Source organism: Lutra lutra, chromosome 3, assembly GCF_902655055.1.
Source record: "Lutra lutra chromosome 3, mLutLut1.2, whole genome shotgun sequence".
Taxonomy (NCBI): domain Eukaryota; kingdom Metazoa; phylum Chordata; class Mammalia; order Carnivora; family Mustelidae; genus Lutra; species Lutra lutra.
Window position 1 is genome coordinate 200,387,447 of NC_062280.1, and position 21,314 is coordinate 200,408,760.

The 21,314-nt window shown below is 58.9% G+C and overlaps 1 protein-coding gene across 1 annotated transcript in view; it reads left to right on the plus strand.

The window, feature by feature from the left end:
• Positions 1-4,969: 4,969 nt before the first annotated feature.
• Positions 4,970-21,314, plus strand: part of MCF2L (MCF.2 cell line derived transforming sequence like) — a 118,729-nt gene continuing 102,384 nt past the window's right edge. The window contains exon 1 of the mRNA XM_047720460.1: positions 4,970-5,142. Within this exon, the coding sequence (XP_047576416.1) occupies positions 4,974-5,142 (169 nt within the window). The 5' untranslated portion in view covers positions 4,970-4,973. The remainder of the gene's footprint in view (positions 5,143-21,314) is intronic.

A 21,314-nucleotide genomic window follows, 5' to 3' on the forward strand; every position in this document is an offset into this window, starting at 1 on the left:
AGGACGGGTGCTGGGACAGGTGACCCTGCAGGCTGGCAGGGGGGCAGAGGAGGAGGCCCCCAGCAGAGTCTTTACTTCCGGGGGCCCCAGCCCGGCAGCGGGAAAGGCGGGTGGCCCAGGCTAGCGGCCTTGCCTTTGAAAAGGGCTACTCAAGAGAGACTCCCACAGTTTGAAAAGAAGAGCGGCTTTTCTCATTCGACTTCAAAGGCTGTTCTCCACTTTTTTAAAAAGGGGGCCCTGTCGCTGCTGCTCCTCTGGTCAGCTTCAGCAAGAGGGCGTTTGGGGAGGAGCAGACTTCCCTCCCGAGCTGGCACCGCCTCCCGTCCTTTCTGGGGAGAGCCCTGTCCAGTGGCCCCAGCAGGCTTCCCGCCAGCCCTGGTCCAGGAAGGCGTTAATGCCCGGGGCAGCCGGCAGGATGCGTGGGGGGGACGCTGTGGGAGGCCCCAGGATGCACCGCGGCCCCGAGCCTCAGGGGCACCACGAAAAGAGAAGTGTGTCCCCAGGGGCTGCCGACCGCCAAGTGTCCAGGCCCCCACGGTGGCAGGCAGAGGACCCCACCTGGCAGGTTGGTGATGGGGTGCGGGCCCCGGGGAGGGAGCCCCTCGCACTGGCTGGAGTTGTATGGTGCAGACCCTGGGGTGACAGCCTGAGACTGGTTTCCAGACCCGCTGTTCTGCCCTCTGCCCGGCTTCCTGGGCAGCCCCGTCCTCTGCTCACACCCCGGGGGAGGGGACGGTTCTGCCCCGACCTGGGCTGCGCTCTCGCTGGGGTGCTCTGGCTCTCAGGACCCCACTCCCTGCCTGCGGGCTGGCCTGCGCCCTCCCACCTGATGTCACAGTCTGGGCCTCTAGAGACCTCGGGGTGCCTCTGAGGGTATCGGCTTTGCCTTCTGTGAAGTGGCTGTGACACCCGCCCCCGCTGTCTCCTACAGTTGTGCAAAGGAGTGATTATTGCAGAAAGCTGCTGTCACGCAGGCCCACGGCTCAGGGTTGGGGGCCTGGGACCCAGAGCCCCGTCCCATCCCTCTGTGTCACGTGGTCCCTGGGGTACCACTTCGCAGAGCACGAGAGGCAAGGTTTTCTGACAGAACTTCCAGGACACTGGAAGGAGGCCGTCCTGCAGGGGTTACGTGACAGGCCCTGCCGAGCTGGGTGCTGAGCGCACCGGACAGCTGGGAGGACTCAGGCAGCTGGAAAGCCTCTCTGACGCCGGCCTCTGCACCAGCCCGGGCTTCCGGGTGCTCACCGGCCCCGGTGAGCCTGCGGGTGACCCCCTCCCTCTCTGAGCTCCAGGCTCCCCCGCCGAGGTCTCGAACCGGAAGCGGGACATTTATCTGGGAGAGCAGCACCTGGGCTGAGGTGAGGTCACGGTCACTGTGGAAGGAGAGCCGCCGCCGGGTTATCGACCTCGCGCGGTGTGGAATCGTGCCGGGAGCGGAGGGTGCGGAGTGTGTGTGGGTCCCCGTGAGCTGGCCCGGGTGCCCCCGCCCCACGGCTCATGGTTCCTGACCTCGTGGACGTCGGATTACTTCAAGAGGCCCCCGGGGACGTCGTCACAAGCATTTGCTTCATTTGTCCTTTCATATCTGCTCACGAGAACATGAGCGAAGACGTTAGCTGGCGGGCGGGCCCCTGGCCGGGCGGACGCACTCGGGCAGCAGACGTGCAGGGGCAGGAGAAGACGGGGTCGGCCTTCACCAAAGCCCCCCAGAAGCGGCCGCGGGCTGAGCACTGCTCACAGGAAGGCCACGCGGTAGCGGGTGGAGTCCGGCACTGCGGTTGGCTGGTGTGGCCGCTGGAAGAGGCCGGGTTGGCCCCTCTCGTGGGCAGCGCAGGGGCTCGTAGACGCTCCGTGGGCTCCGGGCTGGCGCGGCCCGTCTGCGGCGCATTGCTCTTTGAGATGGGGACGCATCCCTGCTTGCTCCCGACTCCTTGCACTGGAACTTCCAGAACTTTCAGCCCACAGTGGACGTCCGAGACTGCATGGTCACCAGGAAATGCCGGGACATCTCGGCTCTGTGGCCCGGCGGGGGGGGCGGGCACGACGCCCCTCCACCTGCAGCTTCTCCCTCCTAGAACCCCGTGCTTTGCACTGGGATGAGGGTGCTGTGTGTTTGATGTTGGCGACTTGCGCCTGACCGTGCGGTCGGTTGTCCCCAGGGCCAGCGGCACAGCTGTCACAGTTGGTCGGGGCTCCAGTGGGGACGCGGCAGTGGGAGAGGAGAGTCAGCTGTCCTGTCCTTGGGCAGCGGTCTCGTCAGGGGGAGCGCACGGTGCCCCCGGTGCCCCCCTTCGTGGGACCCTCGCCGGGTCCGGTGACGGCACTGAGTGCGAGTGACGCTACGCCCAGATGTGGGTGTGCATGAGCCCCTCTCCAGGGACTCCAAGCTCCTGCGGGGCAGGGTTGCCTGATGCCCTCCACGCTGGGGCAGCCGCAGCAGGTGCACGGGGAGGTGGCCCAGCAGGAGGAGGGTTGGCATGGATCTCTGCTATGCTCGGCCACGTCCCTGCCACCCGAACTCTGAGTCCCCTGTGTGCTGCTAGGGGGACACCTGGACTCCAGAGAGGGACAGAACTAGACCCGGTGGCCGTCACCGCTCCTGGTCTACCCTCCTATCCAGACCTGTTCAGCGGGAGGCGGAGGAGCCAGGGGCTGGCGATGGTCAGCTGCTGGCGGTTAAACTAGCCTAGAGAGTCTCATTTATTTATTTATTCATTACTTTTATTTTTAAGAAAAATGTCTGTGTGTTTATTTTAGAGAGAGAGAGATTGTGCACGCGCGGGCGGGAAGGGCTGAGAGGGAGAGAGCGTCAAGCCGACTTCCGCTGAGCAGGGGAGCCCAATGCAGAGGACTGACCTCATGACCCTGAGATCGTGACCTAAGCTTAAGCCAAGGGTTGGGCGCTTACCCGGCACAGTCCCCGGGCGCCTGGAGAGCTTTCCAGTGATGGGCCTGCCGTCTGGGTTTGAGCTGTGCCCTTGGGGTGACATTAGCTGTGGGAAACCACATGGAGCTGCCACCATCTGTCCTATGCCTCTTTGCCTGGGAGCTTTGTGGGAGTGACAGGGCCCAGAGCCACTGGAGGACTGTGGTCCTGGGGGCAGGTGTCCATCCCCAGGCCCCTGGCACCCGTCGTCCTTGGTTGCTCTGGGCTGGCCTGCCAGGAGGGGAGGGTGGCCGGGGCCCTGCTGGCGGAGGTGAGGATGGCCTCACGGGTCCTTCACCCAACGGGGGTGGAGGGCAAGATTTTGAGAACAAACTCATTAAAAGCAAACCTTGGACAGTCTTGCTTGAGTCTCAAGTTGGGCAACCGAGTGCCTGGTGACGTTTATGATCTCCCACCGCGGGGAGGGCTGAGGCCGGGCTGCGCCGAGCTCTCGGGGCCGGCGCTGGAACAAAGGGGCAGTCGCGCGCTGGGCGTCTTCCTTCCCGCCCGGAGGTTGAAGACCATCAGTCTGGTCGTGTTTGAGAGTCTCTGAGCTGAATTTGGAAGACAGGTTTGGGGTTTGGTTTCGTGTTAACCAGGGAAATGTGCCATGTTTGATGTCCAGGCCAGACTGAGGCGATCGGAAATCATTAGATTCAGTCTGACTGTGGCCGCTGTCTGTGCCCTTCGCGGAGCGTGGTTTGATTGTCCTGGAAAGGTGGCGCCGGACCGGGTCCCAGGGCTTTTCAGGGGACGCCGTTCTCCACCCCCTCGGTTCAGCGCCAGCTCCTCAAGCTGGTGCTGCGTGGAAACAGCAAGGGAGCGTCGCGGGGACCGAAGCGCGGGACCCGGGACCGCAGCGCGCCCAGAGAAGTGACACGAGGCGCGCGGATAACTAGCGACTTGGGACCCGCTGCGGTGGGGGTGGGACAGAGGCTCAGGTGCGGAGCGGGACAGGCCGGACAAGCACTGAGCCGAGAGCGTGTTGGTAGGAAGGGGGGGAGGAAACGGGGTCTCTTGTTGGGCGGGGCTGTGGCTCGGGTCGTGTCCACCGCCTTAGGGAACCGGGCTGGTGTCCCGCCCCGCCTGGGGCGGCTCCTTCCTCCTATAAAGACAGGCCGGCCGTCGGGGCCAGGCGGTCAGGGAGAGCTGGCTGGGCCTGAGCTGAGACGGCGAGGGGCTTTGTGGGAGGAAGGCGAGCGGGGGGAGCTCGGCCCTGGGGCGGCCTCCTCCCCACAGGGCGCGGCTTGAGACCGGGACACAACTGCCCTGAGCGTCTGGCGGAACAGAAGCACCGTGGCGGAAAGGTGATACTGTTTGGGGAGCTGCACGTAAGCCTTGTCCAAATCAGAGCATTTTCACCTTCATTCGTGAAGACGGGGCCTGCCGGGTCCCGAGTCCACAGGGGGACGTCACGACCACGGGACCATGGGGTTGGGAGCCGCCTGCCGGGGGCCGTGCACCCCACAGGTGACTTTGGTGCTTTCTGTCTCAAGTGTCCTTAACTGCTATCTCTTTAAATCTGGTTCCCAAAAACCGGACTTGAGTTTCTTTGGCTGGATTTTCACAGGAGGGACTGTACCTTAGTGTTTGATCTGGGACTCGGGGCAGCATTCCTGTTCAGAGGGTTTCACGTGCTTTTAAGTAATCTGAGCCGTCTGCGGTCGCTCTGAAAGTCTGCCAGTTTGGTGAATTAGACTGTGACCTTGAAACCAGGGAATTGGGAATTTTATATCCTTGAAACAGGAGCCTTAATGTCAAGGGGGAAATCTAGGCCTTTGTGTTTCTTCAGCAGAAGTAAATAATATTTTTGTTTATGCAACCTTTGTTCTGGGTCAATATCATAAAAGAAGATTGCGCGTGTGAACACAGATGCGATAGAAATTCATTGGAGGAAAATGAATTTCCTTGTGAACGGACGCCCTCCCTTTCTGAGTGAACCCTGCGAAGGCTGTGTCCAGTTGTTCGGGCCTCGAGAAGCGGCATGCGGTCCTTGGCCAGCTGAGCTCATTTCCCTCTGACAATCTGGGTCTCGCCCTGCAGGCTCATGTTGGACTGCCTGAGATTGGTCCTGCGCAAGGGAACTGGACACAGCCACCGTTCTTCCCAGAGACAGCACGATGAGGCCGAGAAGGAAGAAGGTGACCCTCAGATCGACGTACCTGACGTCCTCAGGCTTGTCGGAGACCCGCCGGCAGGGTCACACTCACACGCAGGTAGGAACGCTGTAAACCTTAGTTTGACTTGAAAGCTCAAAATCCTGCCAGTCACTCTTCTGGTCCTTGTAGGAGGTGAGTGTGGTTTGGGTCTGGGAGGACAGTGTCCCACGTGGTGTCCGCATGGTGTCTGCGTGGCTCCACATGGCGTCCCTCTGGCTTCCCCACAGCATTCTCATGGAGTCCCCATAGCATCTGTATGGCGTCCCTGGGGCATCCGTGTGGTGTCCCCGTGGCATCCGCACGGAGTCCCTGTGGCTTGTCTGTGGCGTCCCCGTGGCGTCCGCGTGGCATCTCTGTGGCGTCCCCGTGGCGTCCGGCTGCAGCCGCAGCTGCTACCCGCCACACCCGGTGAGGAGCTGCCAGGATGCTCGTCACTTGGTCCCAGAAGCTCTTCTGACGAGCGGTCAGCACGAGAGGACGAAGTCCTTCCGGGCTGCGGTGAAGTGCGGTACGGCTGGACGGAGCCATCAGCTGTCTCGGCTTCGGTTCTCGGAACCACGGGAGTCCGCTGAGCTCGGCGGGACACAGCTGTCACGGCTCAGCAGGTCGGTGGCCGGCCCGGAGGACTGAGCGAGCGTGCCCCACGCTGGCTGAGAGCCCCACACTGACCCCGCCGTGGCTGCACGGGTTCCCCGAGACCCCAGCAAGCGTCTGTTCACTCTTGTAGGTTAGAAACTTGATTTTTGTCACTTTCCCTGTCGGGACTGTTGGCGAGCTGGAGGCTGCCCTCTCCCCGCGAAGGGGCGCGTCCTGACTCACTGATCCGTGCCGTCCCCGGCTCTCTGGTGCTCTCCGCGCTGGGAGCGGAGCAGTGGGACAGCCGCTTCCAGGGAAGGCAAGGGCAGGAGACGGCTGGGGACAGCGCTGCCCGTCACCCAGGGGGCCTGTATGGGGAGGGCACTTGGAAAGGCGGCATGCTTCCTGCTTCGGTGAGAGCACAGTTCCGTGGAGCAGACCACGGGGGCCGCTGAGCTTTGCGGCTGGAAGGTCACCTAGTCTTTCTGCCCTCCGCTGGGCCACTGTGTCTCGGGCTCTGGAGTGGGACACCGGGGCTGAACGCTGGGGCTGGACTCTGGTTGTCGCTCTGTGGCTAGGAGCATGGGCTAGTGGGAAGGCTCTCCGTGGCCTGGTGACAACAGCACCATGCCGGAGGCAGCAGTAGAACCCCAGGTGTCATGTCCCGGGGTGACGGAGTCAGAGCTGTGCCCGGCCAGCCTCTGTTCTCACTGGCATCACGATTGATTCTGCCTCTGTCCCCCAAGCTGCAGACCTCCCCAGCCACTAGGTCCTGCTCTGTGGACGAGGCCCACTGGGGCCTCACTGCCCCTCCGCAGCGGACAGGAAGGTAGCCTGCGGCCAGGCCCTCCCTGTCTTCCTTGCCCCTGTGGAGAAAGGAGGGAGCTGGTGGCTGAGGGAAGGGGGCAGGTGCGGGACAGACTCTGATTAGCTCGTTTTCCAGTGCTCATAGTGGGTCTGTAGCCCTCTGTCCCGTCTCGGCTTTCCTGTGTGCCCACCGGCAGCTGAGAGCCTACCCTGACCGCCACAGCCGCGTGGGGAGGGCCTCCCTCCATGGGGCGCTGTGCTGATGGCCTCCCCGGGAGACCTGCTGCTCGTGGCCTGGCCTGGGGGCCTGTGAGCATAGGCTGAGATGGCCCCATGGACAGTCAGTTGCCTCTCCTCTTGGTGGCGGGGAAGGCATCTCAGGTCAGTGCCAGGGTCTCCTTCCCGGGCTCAAGTCTCGTCTGGAGTCTGAAATGGACCCCGGCTTGTGTTTTCTGCCCCCCTTCCCTGTGGCCACAGCGTCCTTCTGGGAGCAGTCGTGGGAGATGCTTCTGCTTGGCACCTTTCTGTGGGCCCACACCGCCCCTGGTGCCGGCGAGGGGCCTCCGCTTGTCCCTGCGTTCCAGCCCAGCTGCCTCTGCTGACGACCCCTGGTCCATGACCCCACCTGGGCTGGCCTTTGTCACGTGTCTGGGGCGCCGGGCCAACAGGGCCAGATGGGAGCACTGACGTACCCGGGGGGCAGTGACGCCTGAGCCCCCCACCCCATCCGGTTCTGGGTGAGCAGCTGAGGCAGGCGGGACGGTGCTCCTGAGCACATAGGACACCGCAGAGGTCGGGGAGGACTACGGTGGGAGCCGGTCGCCTCACGGAACGGCGGGTGGGGGGGAACGAGCCGCCTGTCCCAGGTACCGTGCGGTGCGGAGGGCCGACAACTTGGGTGGTTACAGACCCGCAGACGCAGGCCCACCGGGGCACACGTGCGTCTCAGCGAGCAGAGCTCCCGAGCGCCACCGGCTCTGCGCTCCTTGCCCCCGCCGCCCTGTGCCGGCGCCCGCCTCACCCCGCCCCCGGCCTCTGTCTCTATGGTGGCCGCCGAGTGCCGGCGGGCAGGGACACGCGTGGTGTGGCCGGCTGCTGGCTTCGGAGGCCCTCTGTCGTCCGAGAGCTCACGTGGGAGAGCGCGGGTGGCAGTGCCCGGTGCCCGCAGAGACGCCACGTCTGGGAGGCCCGTTCACTACTGCTGACAGGCCTCCCTGGCTTTGGACGCCGCGGGCCCGCGTTTGCTCTTCCAACAGTGTGTCTGCTCCGATGGGTTAGCCAAGTCTTCCACGACGTCCACGGACCTCTGAGCACGGTGCTCCAACAGGTCCTGGGCAAAGTTTTGAGGCTAAAAGACAATTAACGCGGTTCCTGACGTGCGGTTAGTGCCAACGGTTACTGTCGGCCGCATGAGGCTGGGTTATGAAGTTGGCGTTGTGTCGTCAAAACCCTCCGGATATCGGTGCTTTCCCGTGGCGGGACCTAATCCCTGCGTGCGCGGAGGATGTGAGACGGGGCGGCAGGTGTGGGCGTCCCCATGGCAGGCCTGGGCATTCCCGTGGCAGGCCTGGGCGTCTCTGTGACAGGCGTGGACATCCTCATGGCAGATATGGTGTCCCCGTGGCAGGCGACAGCACAGCTGCAGAAAGGGCTGCACCGGCCCGATGTGACCCTCACAGCTTCGCATGGAAAATGAGCTCAAGCCGAAAATGCACTTTGGGGAGAGTGAAAATGACCCCAGGAAGCCGATGCTGGGAAGGAAGTTGCTGTGGGTCGATCCCACAATTTCTAGCGTGGCGCGTGGCCACAGCTCCGTGGAGAGCAGGTGAGCGGCGCTGAGTGAACACGGGTTGAGCGTTGCACAGTCACACAGATGTGTGGTTTGTCTCCCAAAGCTTGTGCTGTTTTTTGGGAGGGGGAGGGTTGCTGCCCTTCCCGGTATGGCCCCCCTGCTGGAGGGCACGTGGTGTGTGGAGCGAACGGCCCTGGAAGAGGCTGGGGGCCGCGTCCCTTCGGGGTTTCGCGTCCCAGGTACGATGTTCCCGGGAGAAAATGGGGTGTTTGTGGAAACAGAATTTGGCCGTTGCTCTAAACGACACGGCTCTTGCTGATACCCCCCCCTCTGGTCTGTGGGTCTTTGCCCGTGAGCGCACGTCACTGAGGAAGCTGGCAGGAGTCCCACATCTGCAGACACGTGTTCGCTGCCCACGGACCCATAGACGTCTGGGGCAGCTTCGTCGTCGCTGTGGGAAGCACGCCCGGGGCCCTCAGGCAGCCCCCTGAGGCCGGGCGAGAGCAGCCCCTGGGGCCGGCAGTGCCTGGGAGCCTCGTGACTGTCTGCTCTCCCAGGCCCTCCCAGATGGGCTCTCCAGAGGGGCACTGACTTGGCGCCGGTTACAACCGGCAGGACAGGTCACAGGACCTGGAGGAAGGCCTCTGAGGGTCCGGAGAAGCCCCTCGCGGGGACAGAGAGACCCAGGCAGCCGCTCATCTCCATAGCCCCACCCCACACCCCTCCCCGCCACAGCCCGCCAGCAGCGGGACCGATTTTGTATTTTCTGTGTAATTATGAGCTTTATGATGTGTGCTCTGCCATTAGGGTGATCCCAGGGCCACATGCCCCTGACGGTCATATTTACGCCCACAAGTGTTTGGGAAAAGTGAAATCGTGGTGTCAGGAGCCTGGGGCTGCCGTCCTGTTGTTCCCATGACGCTGTCGCCTGCACGCGGCTGAACCTTAGAGCGTCACTAACCTGTGTCGTCCCAGAAGCCAGAACCGGACCCGAGGGCTCCTAAAGACGGACTGAGAGGGCCGCCCTCCAGCACGGCCGTGATGTGGCCTGTCCATCTTCTGGGATGCCAGCGGCCGTCAGGAGCTGTGCTTGGGTTTACCGACTAACTCTGCACAGTTGCAGGGTCCTCCTCCCCTGGAGAACCCCCTGCTTCCTGGCCCGAGCTCACCTACTGGACAGAAGTGTCCTTGTTGCCGGGAGGCACAGTTCGTGGGACAGGAGGCGGACGGGCCGGTTCTCCCCAGCACATCCGCCGGTTTCTAGGATAGTGAGTTTGCTGTTAGCATTTTCCCAAGGGTTTTTAAAATATCACTTTAAATTCTTACAAAATGTAAGTGAATATGTTTAAAAGATCTCATTGGCTTTGCTCGAGGGATGGGACAGCATCCGGCCCAGCAGGTGGGAAGGGGCTCCGAGCAGGGGACAAGGTGAGAGGCTCCTTCTGTGAAGGAGGGGAGGGCGAGGAACTCGCTCTGGAAGGAGATCGGGTGGTGATCGCGGGGTCACTGCTCGGGGTCCATCGGCAGGTCACCCAAGGTCACCCAACTGACTGGCGCTGGTCGCCCCATTTCTGGGGGACCCGAAGCTGTAATTAAGTCTCAGTTTGGTGATGGGGCCTTAGTGCCCACGTCCGTGTTGGTCCCGCTGTCTTATATTTAACAGAAGTGAAAGTCTGATTATATGTTTTAATCCAGCCCAGCTGTCTGTGTGGGTCGGACCGTCCTGTCTGGGGCCTTGGGAGTCTCACGGTATCAGCCTTCGGGTCCCCCGGGCCTTCTGCCTCATCCTGGGCATGTCCTCACAGAGAGCAACCCCGGCAAGTGCCCCGCAGGTGGACGGGCCTTGGACGTACGCGCATTTCAACCTCCGATGGCTCCCGGGCGTGTCAGTTGGTATCGCCGAGTTCCCCTTGGCACACGAGCTAACACGCATCCTGCTCGCGGGAACCCAGGCGGCTCTTAGCGACCCAGAGGGAGGGACATGCACGGGACCTGCCGTGGACCCTCAAGGAGGGGAGGGGCTTGGACGCGCGGAGCGGTCGGAGCCGAGGGCCAGCAGGAGGGTGGGCTCGCCCGTGTGGCGGCACCCGGCATGCACGTGGGTCGCAGCCCGTCTGCGGCTTGTGGGGAAGGCAGCTCTGCCCCCGCAGCCGGCCTGGAGGGAGACGCGCTGAGTTCCTTCTCATGCTGTCCGCCGTGAGGATCCCCAGGGCCGGTCTGTCCTCCTGCTCCCGGCCGGTGGTTCCCAGGGACGGCAGTGCACGTCTCCCCGTATTTCCCGCACGCGGGCCTGGTGGTGTCAACGGTGGCAGCCATCTGCTCCTCCCCCTGCTTGTGATTTCCTCTGGCTCTTTCTCCCTTCTCTCTCAAAAGTTAAGAAAAATCTTTTTAAAAAAAGATTAAGAAGAAGAAGAAGAAGAAGAAGAGTGATAACGTGACTGATTGGGCTTTATGCCAGGAGTGCAGAGAAAAGGTTGCAGAGGATTAAGTGTGGGAAATGTATAAAAATGCCTCCTTCTTTTTTAAAAAATTTTTTATTTATTTGACAGAGAGAGACACACACAAGTAGGCAGAGAGGCAGCAGAGAGAGGGGGAAGCAGGCTCCCCCAGAAGACAGTGGCCATGGGTCCCAATGGACACAGCCCTGCCAGGGCCCCTAATGCTGTGGTTGTTGGGCTCCTCACTTCCTGGAAGGGACGTGTGCATACCAGCTCTGGGCGTGTGTGGAAATGCTCCCACGCAGCATGTGAGGCCTGTGTGTCTGGCTTCTCCCAGGAGCGTGGTGTCTTCACGGATGGTCCTGGTGCGGCCTATGTCCGGGGCTCCGTCCCTTCCCATGGCCGAACCCCATCCCACCGCGGGGACCAATGGCGTCTCACCTGATCGTCGGCTCTGGGTGTTGGGTTGTTCCCATGTGGGGCCATTGGGAATCCCGCCGCCACGAATGCTCACGCACGAGTTTCCGTGTGGACGTGTCCTCACTGCTCGCGGATGCGCGCCCGGGCAGGAGGCGCTGGGAGACCGGGGACTCTGGCTTCACGGTCGGGAGCCTGCCACACTGTGGTCCCCATGGCACGACACCTGCCCTCCCAGTGTCTCCACATCCCGCCCGACACGTGCCTCTGTCCGTCTTTCCTCTTTTCTTTTTCTTCACTGTCCTGGTGGGTGTGACGTGGCGTCTGGCTGTGGTTTGGGTTTGCGTCTCCCAGATAGCAGAGGATGCCGAGAACCTCCGTATGTTTGTCCGCCGTCTCACCCCTTCTTCATAGAAACGCCCGCTCAGCTCTCCTGCCCGGCTGGCAGTCGGGGCGTTTGTCTTTCCAGCGTGAGCTGCAGGAGTGCCCCGCATGTCGTGGGTCCAGGTCCCTGGACCCTTTCTGTGCCCCTCGGCTTCCAGCCCTGGGGCCCGTCCCTCAGCACGATGGGCCCTGGGTGGAGGGTGGGTTTCTGTGGGGATGGCCTGTGCCGGAGGGGTGTTGGCTGCGTCCCTGGTTCTGCCCAGCAGAAGCTGGGGGCACCCCTGCTTGTGACAGCCGACTGTCCACTAGGGGTCAGAGTTGGCCTGGGTGAGAGGCTGTGGCTGTCGTCCCCCTCCGCTGGGCACGCGTTCCCCACACACAGGTCCCCACACACTGAGCAGGTGCCGGCCCGGGTCTGTGTAAACCTGCGCTCGGGTGTGCAGAGCCCCATGCAGGCTTGCTTGGGAGACCTATCCGTGGAGAACGTGAGGGGTGGACAGTGCCTTTGTGGGACGAGCATGAGTGCCGGAGGGCGGGTCTTCTGCTTCTCGAGGCTGCAGTCCACAGCAGAGCCCAGGGAGCGGGAGGGCATGCCAGTCAGGCATGGAGGGGCAGGAGGGCACACGAGGCAGCCATCAGGTGGGATCAGGGGAAGGGGATTGGAGAGCGAGTGGGTCGGGGCGGAGCGTCCTCACCAGCCCAGTGTGCCAGACAGGTTCCGGGAAGGGCCTAGCTGTGAGAGCATGAGTGCACCTTCTCCAAGTTTCCACGGGCCTCTGAGGGGCATCCTGGTGGGATGCCACGGGGGTGGGGTGAGGGGATCGAGGGGGGCCAGCTTTCCCCAGCAGGGCCTGGGAGACCTTTGGGCCATGCCAGCTACTGAGCACCAGCTCTGGGCACAGAGCCCTCAGGGGTGGCATGGACACCCTTCCCCCGCCCCTTGGTGGAGAGGAGGGGGAGCTGGGGACTAATCCGAGAGGACGGGGTTGTCCACAAACGTGGTGACCTTGCAGGCTTGAGCTGCATCCGCCTGGCAGATCTGGTTCTTTCCCCCGACTCTGGCGCAGGAGGTGGGGCCCGAGAGTGGGCGCAGGGAGGAGCCCCACACAGTTCGGGTGCATACAGATCAGGGCAGGAAGACCACGGTGGGACGGAGGAGCCTCGTCTCACACTGACCCGCTTCCTTCCACGGAAACATGCCCCTCTGAGTGGTGGGATGCCGCCTGCTTCCCATGATGCCTGGGCCCGAGGTTCTGCCCCAGCCACGGCTCCTGCTGCCTCCGAAGGCTCTGAGGAGCCCCCCTCCAACACCTCAGCGCGTCCGTGTGCCCCCGGGGAACAGTGTGAGAAGCTGAGACCCATCTGCTTCACGCTGGCCCCAGGGCTCAGGCCCGAATCATCTCCCTTGCCCGTCAGTGCCACCGAGACCTCAATGTTGGGTGCAGCCCCGGCCTGCCAGGCCCGTGAGGACCAGATCTGGTCCGGCCCCTGAGGACGCAGCTGCCTGTGGGCTGGTCTGCATTGACGGCCCCAGGGTCGGTGTGAGGCATCCCTGTGGGTAGCTGGAAATCACTTTGCATGAGAAGCAGCCTCTGGGAAGATGGGTAGGATGGCCAGTGCTGGTTGTGGTGGTGCTGAGGCCCGGTGGGGGAGTGGGAGTGAGGCCGAGGAGGGGTGAGGGCCGACGGCACCGGGCTGGTGACCACGGAGCTAAGCGTAGGGCTGTGTGTAAAGGCGTGTGCCATGCAGAAACGCAGGACTTCGGGGCACCAACTGGTGTAAGCAGCGTGGAGGCCAAGCTGTTCTCAAGACCAGGAGCAAAGCAAACAGGAGACCACCCCACTCAGGAGCCCCCTCCCGGCAGACCCCTGCATGGCGGCTGCCCTGGCAGCTATGGGGCCGGGAAATTCACTGCGGGCTGTGGAGCACGTTCTGTCTCTGGACCCCGCAGCCCGGCCAGTGGGTACCTTCAGTCTTAGGGGGACGCGGCCAGTGACATTGTTTGGGAGCGTCACTAGAAATCCGAGAAACCCGTCCTTTGGACTAGTCTGACTAGAGGTTGTCAGTTTTGTGGGTCTTCCCTACCTGCCTGTTTTCTAGTTCTTTGGCTTCTGCTTCTACAATTTCCTTCCATCTGTTTACTTTAGTTTTAAGTTGCTCCTCTGTTTCTAGTGTTTGAAGGCAGATGCTTTTGTCACTGCGCTATGTGTGTGACACTGTGTGTCATTGTTCTTCTTTTAGAGACAGAGAGAGAGTGCGGGCGTGTTCGTGCCTAAGTGGGCAGGGGCGGAGGGAGAGGGAAAGACTGTCCGGCAGGCTCCCCACTGAACCCAGAGCCCAATGCAGGACTCGATCCCACGACCCCGAGACCATGACCTGGGCCTAAATCAGGAGTCAGACACTCAGCTGATGGAGCCGTCTGGGCACCCCATGCAGGGAGTTCTTGAAGTGGGAAATATGAAAACTGAAATTAAAACCACCAACCAATGGGCTCCACAGCCCGAGAACCAGCAAACGTGAGGATAAAACAGAGCTCACCCAGTCTGGACAATAGGGCATAACAGACTCAAAAAACAAATGACTAGAGCCTTGGGGACATGTGGGGTTGTAAGCAAAGACCTGACATTCACGCCCCTGGAGTCATGAGAGGGAGAGAAGACTGAAAATTACCCCGATTTGGCAAAAGACACAAACACGAACGTCTGAGAAGTTGTCGAACCCCAGTTACAATAAATCCCCCCGAATCACACCAAGACCTCTCATGGCTGAACTTCTGAAAACTGAAGGCGAAGAAACACTTCTTGAAAAGCACAACTAGCATGTCTCGCTCATAGGAAGTAGACCATGTGATAGCCTAATGCCGAGTAAGGACGAAGAGTTCGTGCTTTCAAAACCCCCACAAAGAAGTCTTCAGACCTGAGCGGTTTCGCTCAAGGATTCTGACACGCATTCAAAGAAGTGCGCGGAGCATTTCCCAGTTTCTTACAAGGCTAATGTCCTATGGATGCCAGACACAGACAGAAGAGAAACCTATGCACCAATACTGCTCATGAATACGGACACGGAAGTTCATAACAATATATTAGCAAGTAGAAGTCAGCAATACGGAAGAGGAATCACTCACGGTGACCAAGGAGGGTCTCTTGTAGGCAAGCAGGGCTCGTTCAGTATTTCAAGATTTATTGTGGAACCCACCACATCAATGGACGAAGGAAGAAAAATCACTTTCAATCAGTATAGAAAGAGTATTTGACAACATTCAGCACCCTTTCAGAAAAACGGGAATATGGGGGGACTTGCTTACCATGGTAACGGTACCTACAGAGAACCCTACGGCCGACAGAGCGGGACAGAGCTAGGTATGTGCTGTCTCTGCTTGTCCTCAGCTGCCTCGGGCAGGAGAAGCACATACAGGTCGTGGAGATCAGCAAGGGGGACTCAGTCATCTGTTCACAGATGACACGATTACCTAATTATAAAATCCTGAGGGCTCTACAGAGATAACCCTGGAGCTGTACGAGAGCGTGGACCGAGGCTGCAGGACGGAAGACAGGCGCTCAGAAGTCAGTTGTGCGTCTGTGCGTAGCAATGGGCACACGGACACCAAAAGTAAAAATACAATATTGTTTAGAATTACTCAAGAAAATGAAACACTGAGGCACAGCCAGTATTAGCGGTGCAGGGGTGTGGGCCGCCCCTGCAGGTGCTCACGACCACGGTGGAGGAGAGACCGTCATGTTCTTGGGTCTAAGACGGGGTGAAGCACGTCTGCTCTCGCCACTCCCATTCACTGCATTCCCGGTAAAATCCCAGAAACGCTTCTATGGACATAAACAAGATGATCCTAAAATTTGTATGGCAAGTCAGAGGAACTAAAACTCTTACAACATGGGGTGCCTGAGTGGCTCGGTCACTGAGTGTCTGCCTCCAGCTCAGATCATGATCCCGGGGTCCTGGGATCGAGCCCCACATTAGGCTCCCTGCTCGGCGAGGAGCCTGTTTCTCCCTCCCCTGCTCCCCCTGCCATGTTCCTTCTCTCTCTGGGTCTCTGTCAAATAAATAGAATCTTTAAAAAAATAAAACAAAATTCTGACAACAGTCTTGAGAAGGAAGACAGAAGAAGGAGCAGTGCACTTGCTAACAAGACGTTTGCTACGTGTGTGGGGCTGCGGGTTGCTTCCTGGCAGAAGGGCTGACCCTAGAGCGCAGTAGGAAACTCAGAAGCAGACCAGCTGGTCTGACCAGAGGGACCAACTGGTTTCTGGCAAAGGCGGGAAATCAACCCGTGCAGGGAAGATCTCCTTTTCCACAGACTGAGCTGGAGCAATTGGAGATCCAGAGACAAAAACCAACACCCACCTGAATTTCATCCGTTACATAAAGATTAACTCAAAACAGATTACAGATTTAAACAAAGTGTCCAACTGTTACCCTTTTGGAAAAAAAAATACAGTAGACAATATTTGTGAGTTAGGAATACAGAGAGTTCTTGGACCTAATGCCAAAAACAGGACCCATAAAAGGAGAAATTGGCAAATTAGACTTGGTCAAAATTAGAAATTTATGCTCTGCAAAGGGCCCTGCTCAGAGGGTGGGCAGACGGGCTGCAGCCCGCGCGGGGCGCGATCTTCAGGTCACCAATCCCATGAAGGACGGGCGTCAAGCTCACTCGCCAACGGGCAGTCCAGCCAGCAAAAGGCGTCGGACCTGAGCAGGTGCTGGGGTAGATCCGGACGCCAGGCAATCCCCCGGGAAGAGGCTTAAGGCTGTTAGCCTTTCAGACGCACAGACAGAACTGCAGGAGACAGCACTGCGCACCTTCCAGAACGGCGCCCTGTGCAGGGGCGACGCTGAGAGGCGGGTCACGCTCCATCGCTGGCAGGGGCGCGGCCGGAGCAGACACTCAGCAGAGCGCTTGCCCACGTCCTGCGGCCCAGCAATTGCACTCCTGAGCATTTCGCCCAAGAAATGAAACTTTTAGGCGGATTCATGCCCATGAATGTTTATGTTGGTTTTGTTTGCAGTAGCCCAAACCCGGGAAGACCCTGAATGTCCTTCAGCAGGTGAAGGGCTGAAACCCCCACGGTCTGTCTTCACCAGGAAACGTCATCAGCCCGATCATCCCCCAGGGAGCAGGCTGCGCGAGGGGAGCCCGTCCCTGCGCCCCGCACCGGCTCACCGCGCAGACGCTCGGGTACGTTACTTGTGCGTCTGAAAGTCGGGTTTGCACCACACTGTGGTCTATCGGGCGTCCGACAGCATTATCTCTTAAAAATGTACATACCTTAAGTTAAAAACATTTTACTGCTAAAAGGTGCTAACCATCATCTGGGCTTTTGAGCAATTGTAATCCCTGATCACAGATCACGGTGACAAATACAATGTAAAGTTTGAAAGATTTGCAAGAATCCCCAAGATGCAACAGGAACGCGAAGTGAGCATGTTCTGTTGGGAAAGTGGGGCTGGTCGATGCTCCGTGCGAGTCTCCACAAACCCTCCGTTTGTGAAAAGTCAGCATCTGCGGAGCACGGTGAAGCGAGGTGTGTCTGTCTGCATGGCTCCATTTCTAGAACATTCACGAAACGGCAGAATTAGGGAAGCAGAGAACAGATGAGTGGTGGCCAGGGGTTTGGCGCTGTGTCCAGGGCGTTCCCTGCTGACCACGTCCCTCGAAGGGAGGAAGGAGGGGGTCCCCAGCCTGCCAGCTCCTGGTCCTCAGGGGCTCCGGACCTGCAGAACCTAAATCACCTCGCTGACCTTTTTTGGCATTTTGTCAATTGGGGACACATTTGAAGGAAAGGATCTGAAAACGTAAGATTAACTCAAATTTAAAGTTGTTACTAATAATTTTCTAAGCAAAGTAATAAACCGACTCCATCCCTGCCAAACCCCTGGCCACCACTCATAAACCGACTTCCTAATTACAAATCGCTGTGTTCCAGTGTTTACTGTTTTGGACAGAAGTCACACGGGGCAGGGACGTGAGCAGTAATCTGCGTCAGTGCTGGGACGACACCCGCCTCTGTGTCCCCGGGGGCCACGTTATCATTCCCATCACAGGCTCTATTGTTACCGGTTTCCTCTCCAACGATGTCCGACCTGCCGGCCAGAGAGCGCATGGGGTGCTTGGTGTGAGAGTAACGAGGGCGACGACTCCCGCATGCCCGCCTGGGGGTCAGGTTCCGTTTTAACCGACGGTCTAGGCTGGCTGCGCGGTGCACCCCTCCCCCTGTGGCGCACGGGACATCTGTCCGCTGCCGGCCCTGCTGGCAGTCGGCTCTTAGCGATGCGCTTCCGTGAACCCTGGAAGCGACACTTCCCAGCTCCGATCTCCTGTAGGAGCGTGGTGGGGGGTTGGGCATTGGATACTGGAAGCTACAGAACTTTCAGCCACCGGTGTCCGTGTCCCTCGGAGAAGGTGGCCACTAACAGACATGCATGCAGCCACCAACCCCACGGGGGGAGGGCTTTACCTCGGCAGAGCCATGAATAAAGCTCGAAATCAGATCTCATCTGCGTGGCCCCTGGAGGGAGAGTGATGCCGTCTGGGCGCACGCCCGGCCCGAGCCCAGCCGCCGAGTACAGACGTGATCCCCGGCCCAGGTGTCAGGCCCGCACGTGGGACCCAGGGTCCGGCAGAGCAGGGAGAGCAGGTGGGAAACACGCAGCAGCCACGGGACGGCGGCTTTGGGTAACTTTCCCTGATGTGCTCTGGCTCCAAACGGTGCTCTGTTTGGCCATGTCCGTGGGGTCACCTGGCAGTTCTAGCGGTAAGTGAGGCCCCCACTGAAGTCAGCTTTTCTGCATTCATCCCATCACCTGTGAGCTCTGCAGAGCCTGAGGCAGGGGCCACGTCCCACCCTCCACACCTGCTTCCCAGGCCTCACCCCCACCGCCACGGAAGGCAGTGCCCCCAGCTCGCCCAGATCCCCTCCCTTCTGGCTCCTTTAGAGCCGGGTGCAGGGCCCTTGTCCCTTGCTATTCCTAGGGTCCCCTCGTGCTGCCCTAGCTGACACCCCCCAGGGAGGGAAAGGGGTCTGGGCCGCTGGTCCTTGAAGAGCCGGCCTTTTCTCCAACTCTGGAGACGGCCCAGCACCCCACCAGCACCTTCTCATGCCAGGGGTCAAGCTCTCCCTGCCTCCCTGAGACATCCAACCCCGGAACAGGGGGAAATCCTGCCACTTGTGGCCACAGAGGAGACCCTGAAGGGCCTCGGGCAGAAAGTAGCAAGCCAACAGGCACAGACCAATGGCCTGGGACTCCCGGTGGGAGACACAGCCAACGTCAGGAAAGCAGGTAGTGGGAGGGGAGGGCATGCCCAGGGAGCCTGAGGAGAGTTCTAGAGGCCGGCTGGACAGCGCCACCTTCAGTGACAGCCTCCAAGCCTATGAGGTAGCGGGCCCCAGGCAGTGATCCTACTGCACAAAGGGGACAGGATGCTCCCTGGAAGTCACGATGCATCCATGACCCCACGACCCCGTGACTGCCACTGAGGGGCGGTGTGCCGGGAGGGACGTATTCAAACGTGCAGTTCTTTGTGTTGTGATTATATCTCAATAAAGCTGTTTAAAACATTCAAACGAAAGAAAAAAGGTGTTGGTGAGGAAGACACAGAGAGAGAAAAACATCCCACGCTCATGGACTAGAAGAATAAACATTATGAAAGTGTTTACATTGCCCAGAGCAGTCTACACATTCAATGCCATCCTTATTAAATACCATCCACATTTTTCCCAGAGCTGGTACAAATAACCCTAAAATTTATATGGAACCAGAAAAGACCTCGAATAGCCAAAGGAATGTTGAAAAAGAAGCCAAAGTTGGTGGCATCACAATTCCGGACTTCAAGCTCTATTATAAAGCTGTCGTCACCAAGACAGCATGGTACCGGCACAAAAACAGACACATAGATCAATGGAACAGAATAGAGAGCCCAGAAATGGACCCTCAACTCTATGGTCAACTAATCTTCGACAAAGCAGGAAAGAATGTCCAATGGAACAAAGACAGCCTCTTCAATAAATGGTGTTGGGAAAACTGGACAGCCACATGCAGAAAAATGAAATTGGATCATTCCTTACACCACACACGAAAATAGACTCAAAATGGATGAAGGACCTCAATGTGAGAAAGGAATCCATCAAAATCCTTGAGGAGAACACAGGCAGCAACCTCTTCGACCTCAGCAGCAGCCACTTCTTCCTAGGAACATCGCCAAAGGCAAGGGAAGCAAGGGCAAAAATGAACTGTTGGGACTTCATCAGGTTCAAAACCTTCTGCACAGCAAAGGAAACAGTCAACAAAACTAAAAGACAACTGACAGAATGGGAGAAGATATTTGCAAACGATGTATCAGATAAAGGGCTAGTGTCCAAAATCTATAAAGAACTTATCAAACTCAACACCCAAAGAACAAATAACCCAGTCAAGATATAGGCAGAGGATATGAACAGACATTTCTGCAAAGAAGACATCCAGATGGCCAGCAGACCCATGAGAAAGTGCTCCACATCACTCGGCATCAGGGAAATACAAATCAAAACCACAATGAGATCCCACCTCACACCAGTCCGAATGGCTAAAATTAACAAGTCGAGGAAATGACAGATGCTGGCGAGGATGCGGAGAGAAGGGGAACCCTCCTACACTGTTGGTGGGAATGCAAGCTGGTGCAACCACTCTGGAAAACAGCATGGAGGTTCCTTGAGAAGTTGAAAATAGAACTATCCTACGACCCAGCAGTCGCACTACTGGGTATTTACCCAAAGATACAAGCGAAGTGATCCAAAGGGGCATGTGCCTCCGAATGTTCATAGCAGCAATGTCCACAACAGCCAAACTATGGAAAGAACCCAGATGTCCATCCACAGATGAATGGATAGAGAAGACGTGGTTCATATATACAATGGAATACTATGCAGCCATCAAAAGAAATGAAATTTTGCCATTTGCAGTGATGTGGATGGAACTAGAGGGTATTATGCTGAGCGAAGTAAGTCCATCAGAGAAAGACAATCATCATATGATTTCAGTCATGTGTGGAGTTTAAGAAACAAGACAGAGGATCATAGGGGAAGAGAAGAAAACATAAAACAAGACAAAACTAGAGAGGGAGACAGACCATAAGAGACTCTTAACTCTAGGGAACAAACTTAGGGCTGCTGGAGGGGACAGGGTGGGGGGGTAGCTGGGGGACAGGCGTCAAGGAGGGCGTGGTTGTGATGAGCACGGGGTGTCTCATGCAGCTGATGAATGACTGACCTCTACCTCCGAACCTGAGGACAGGAATATGTTAATGAATTGAATTTAAACTTTTTTTTTTTAAAGAAAAAATGGTGTTGATACCCACCTTTATTTCCTGCCCTGTTTTTATGTTGTGGTCTTGAGGCAGAATTCCCTGTCCTCAGGAAACCTGTTTTTTGCTCTTGGGGCATTTGACTGATTGGACGTGGCCCACCACATCATGGAGGGTGCGTGATCTGCTTTCGTCTGAGCTGCCTGGTTGCAGGTGTTGGTCAGTCACACCCATAATGTCTGCACAGTGGCCCCCATGAGTTTGGTCTGGGTGATGGGAACAGAGTCTTGCGAGCTGACACAGACACTGACCGTCCCGATCATTCCGTGGCCAGACCCTCTCCTTGCTCACCTTCCCTACCAGTGGCCCCCCTTTCCTGCTCCTGCCAGCCACACCGCTACACCAGGGCACAACCCGCCTGCCGCCTCCAGCGTTCTCACACGCCACTCACAGCTCGCACAGCCGGAGGGCACACGTCTGCTCCCCGGGCTCGCAGGGCCCCTGCAGGTCATGGCGACGA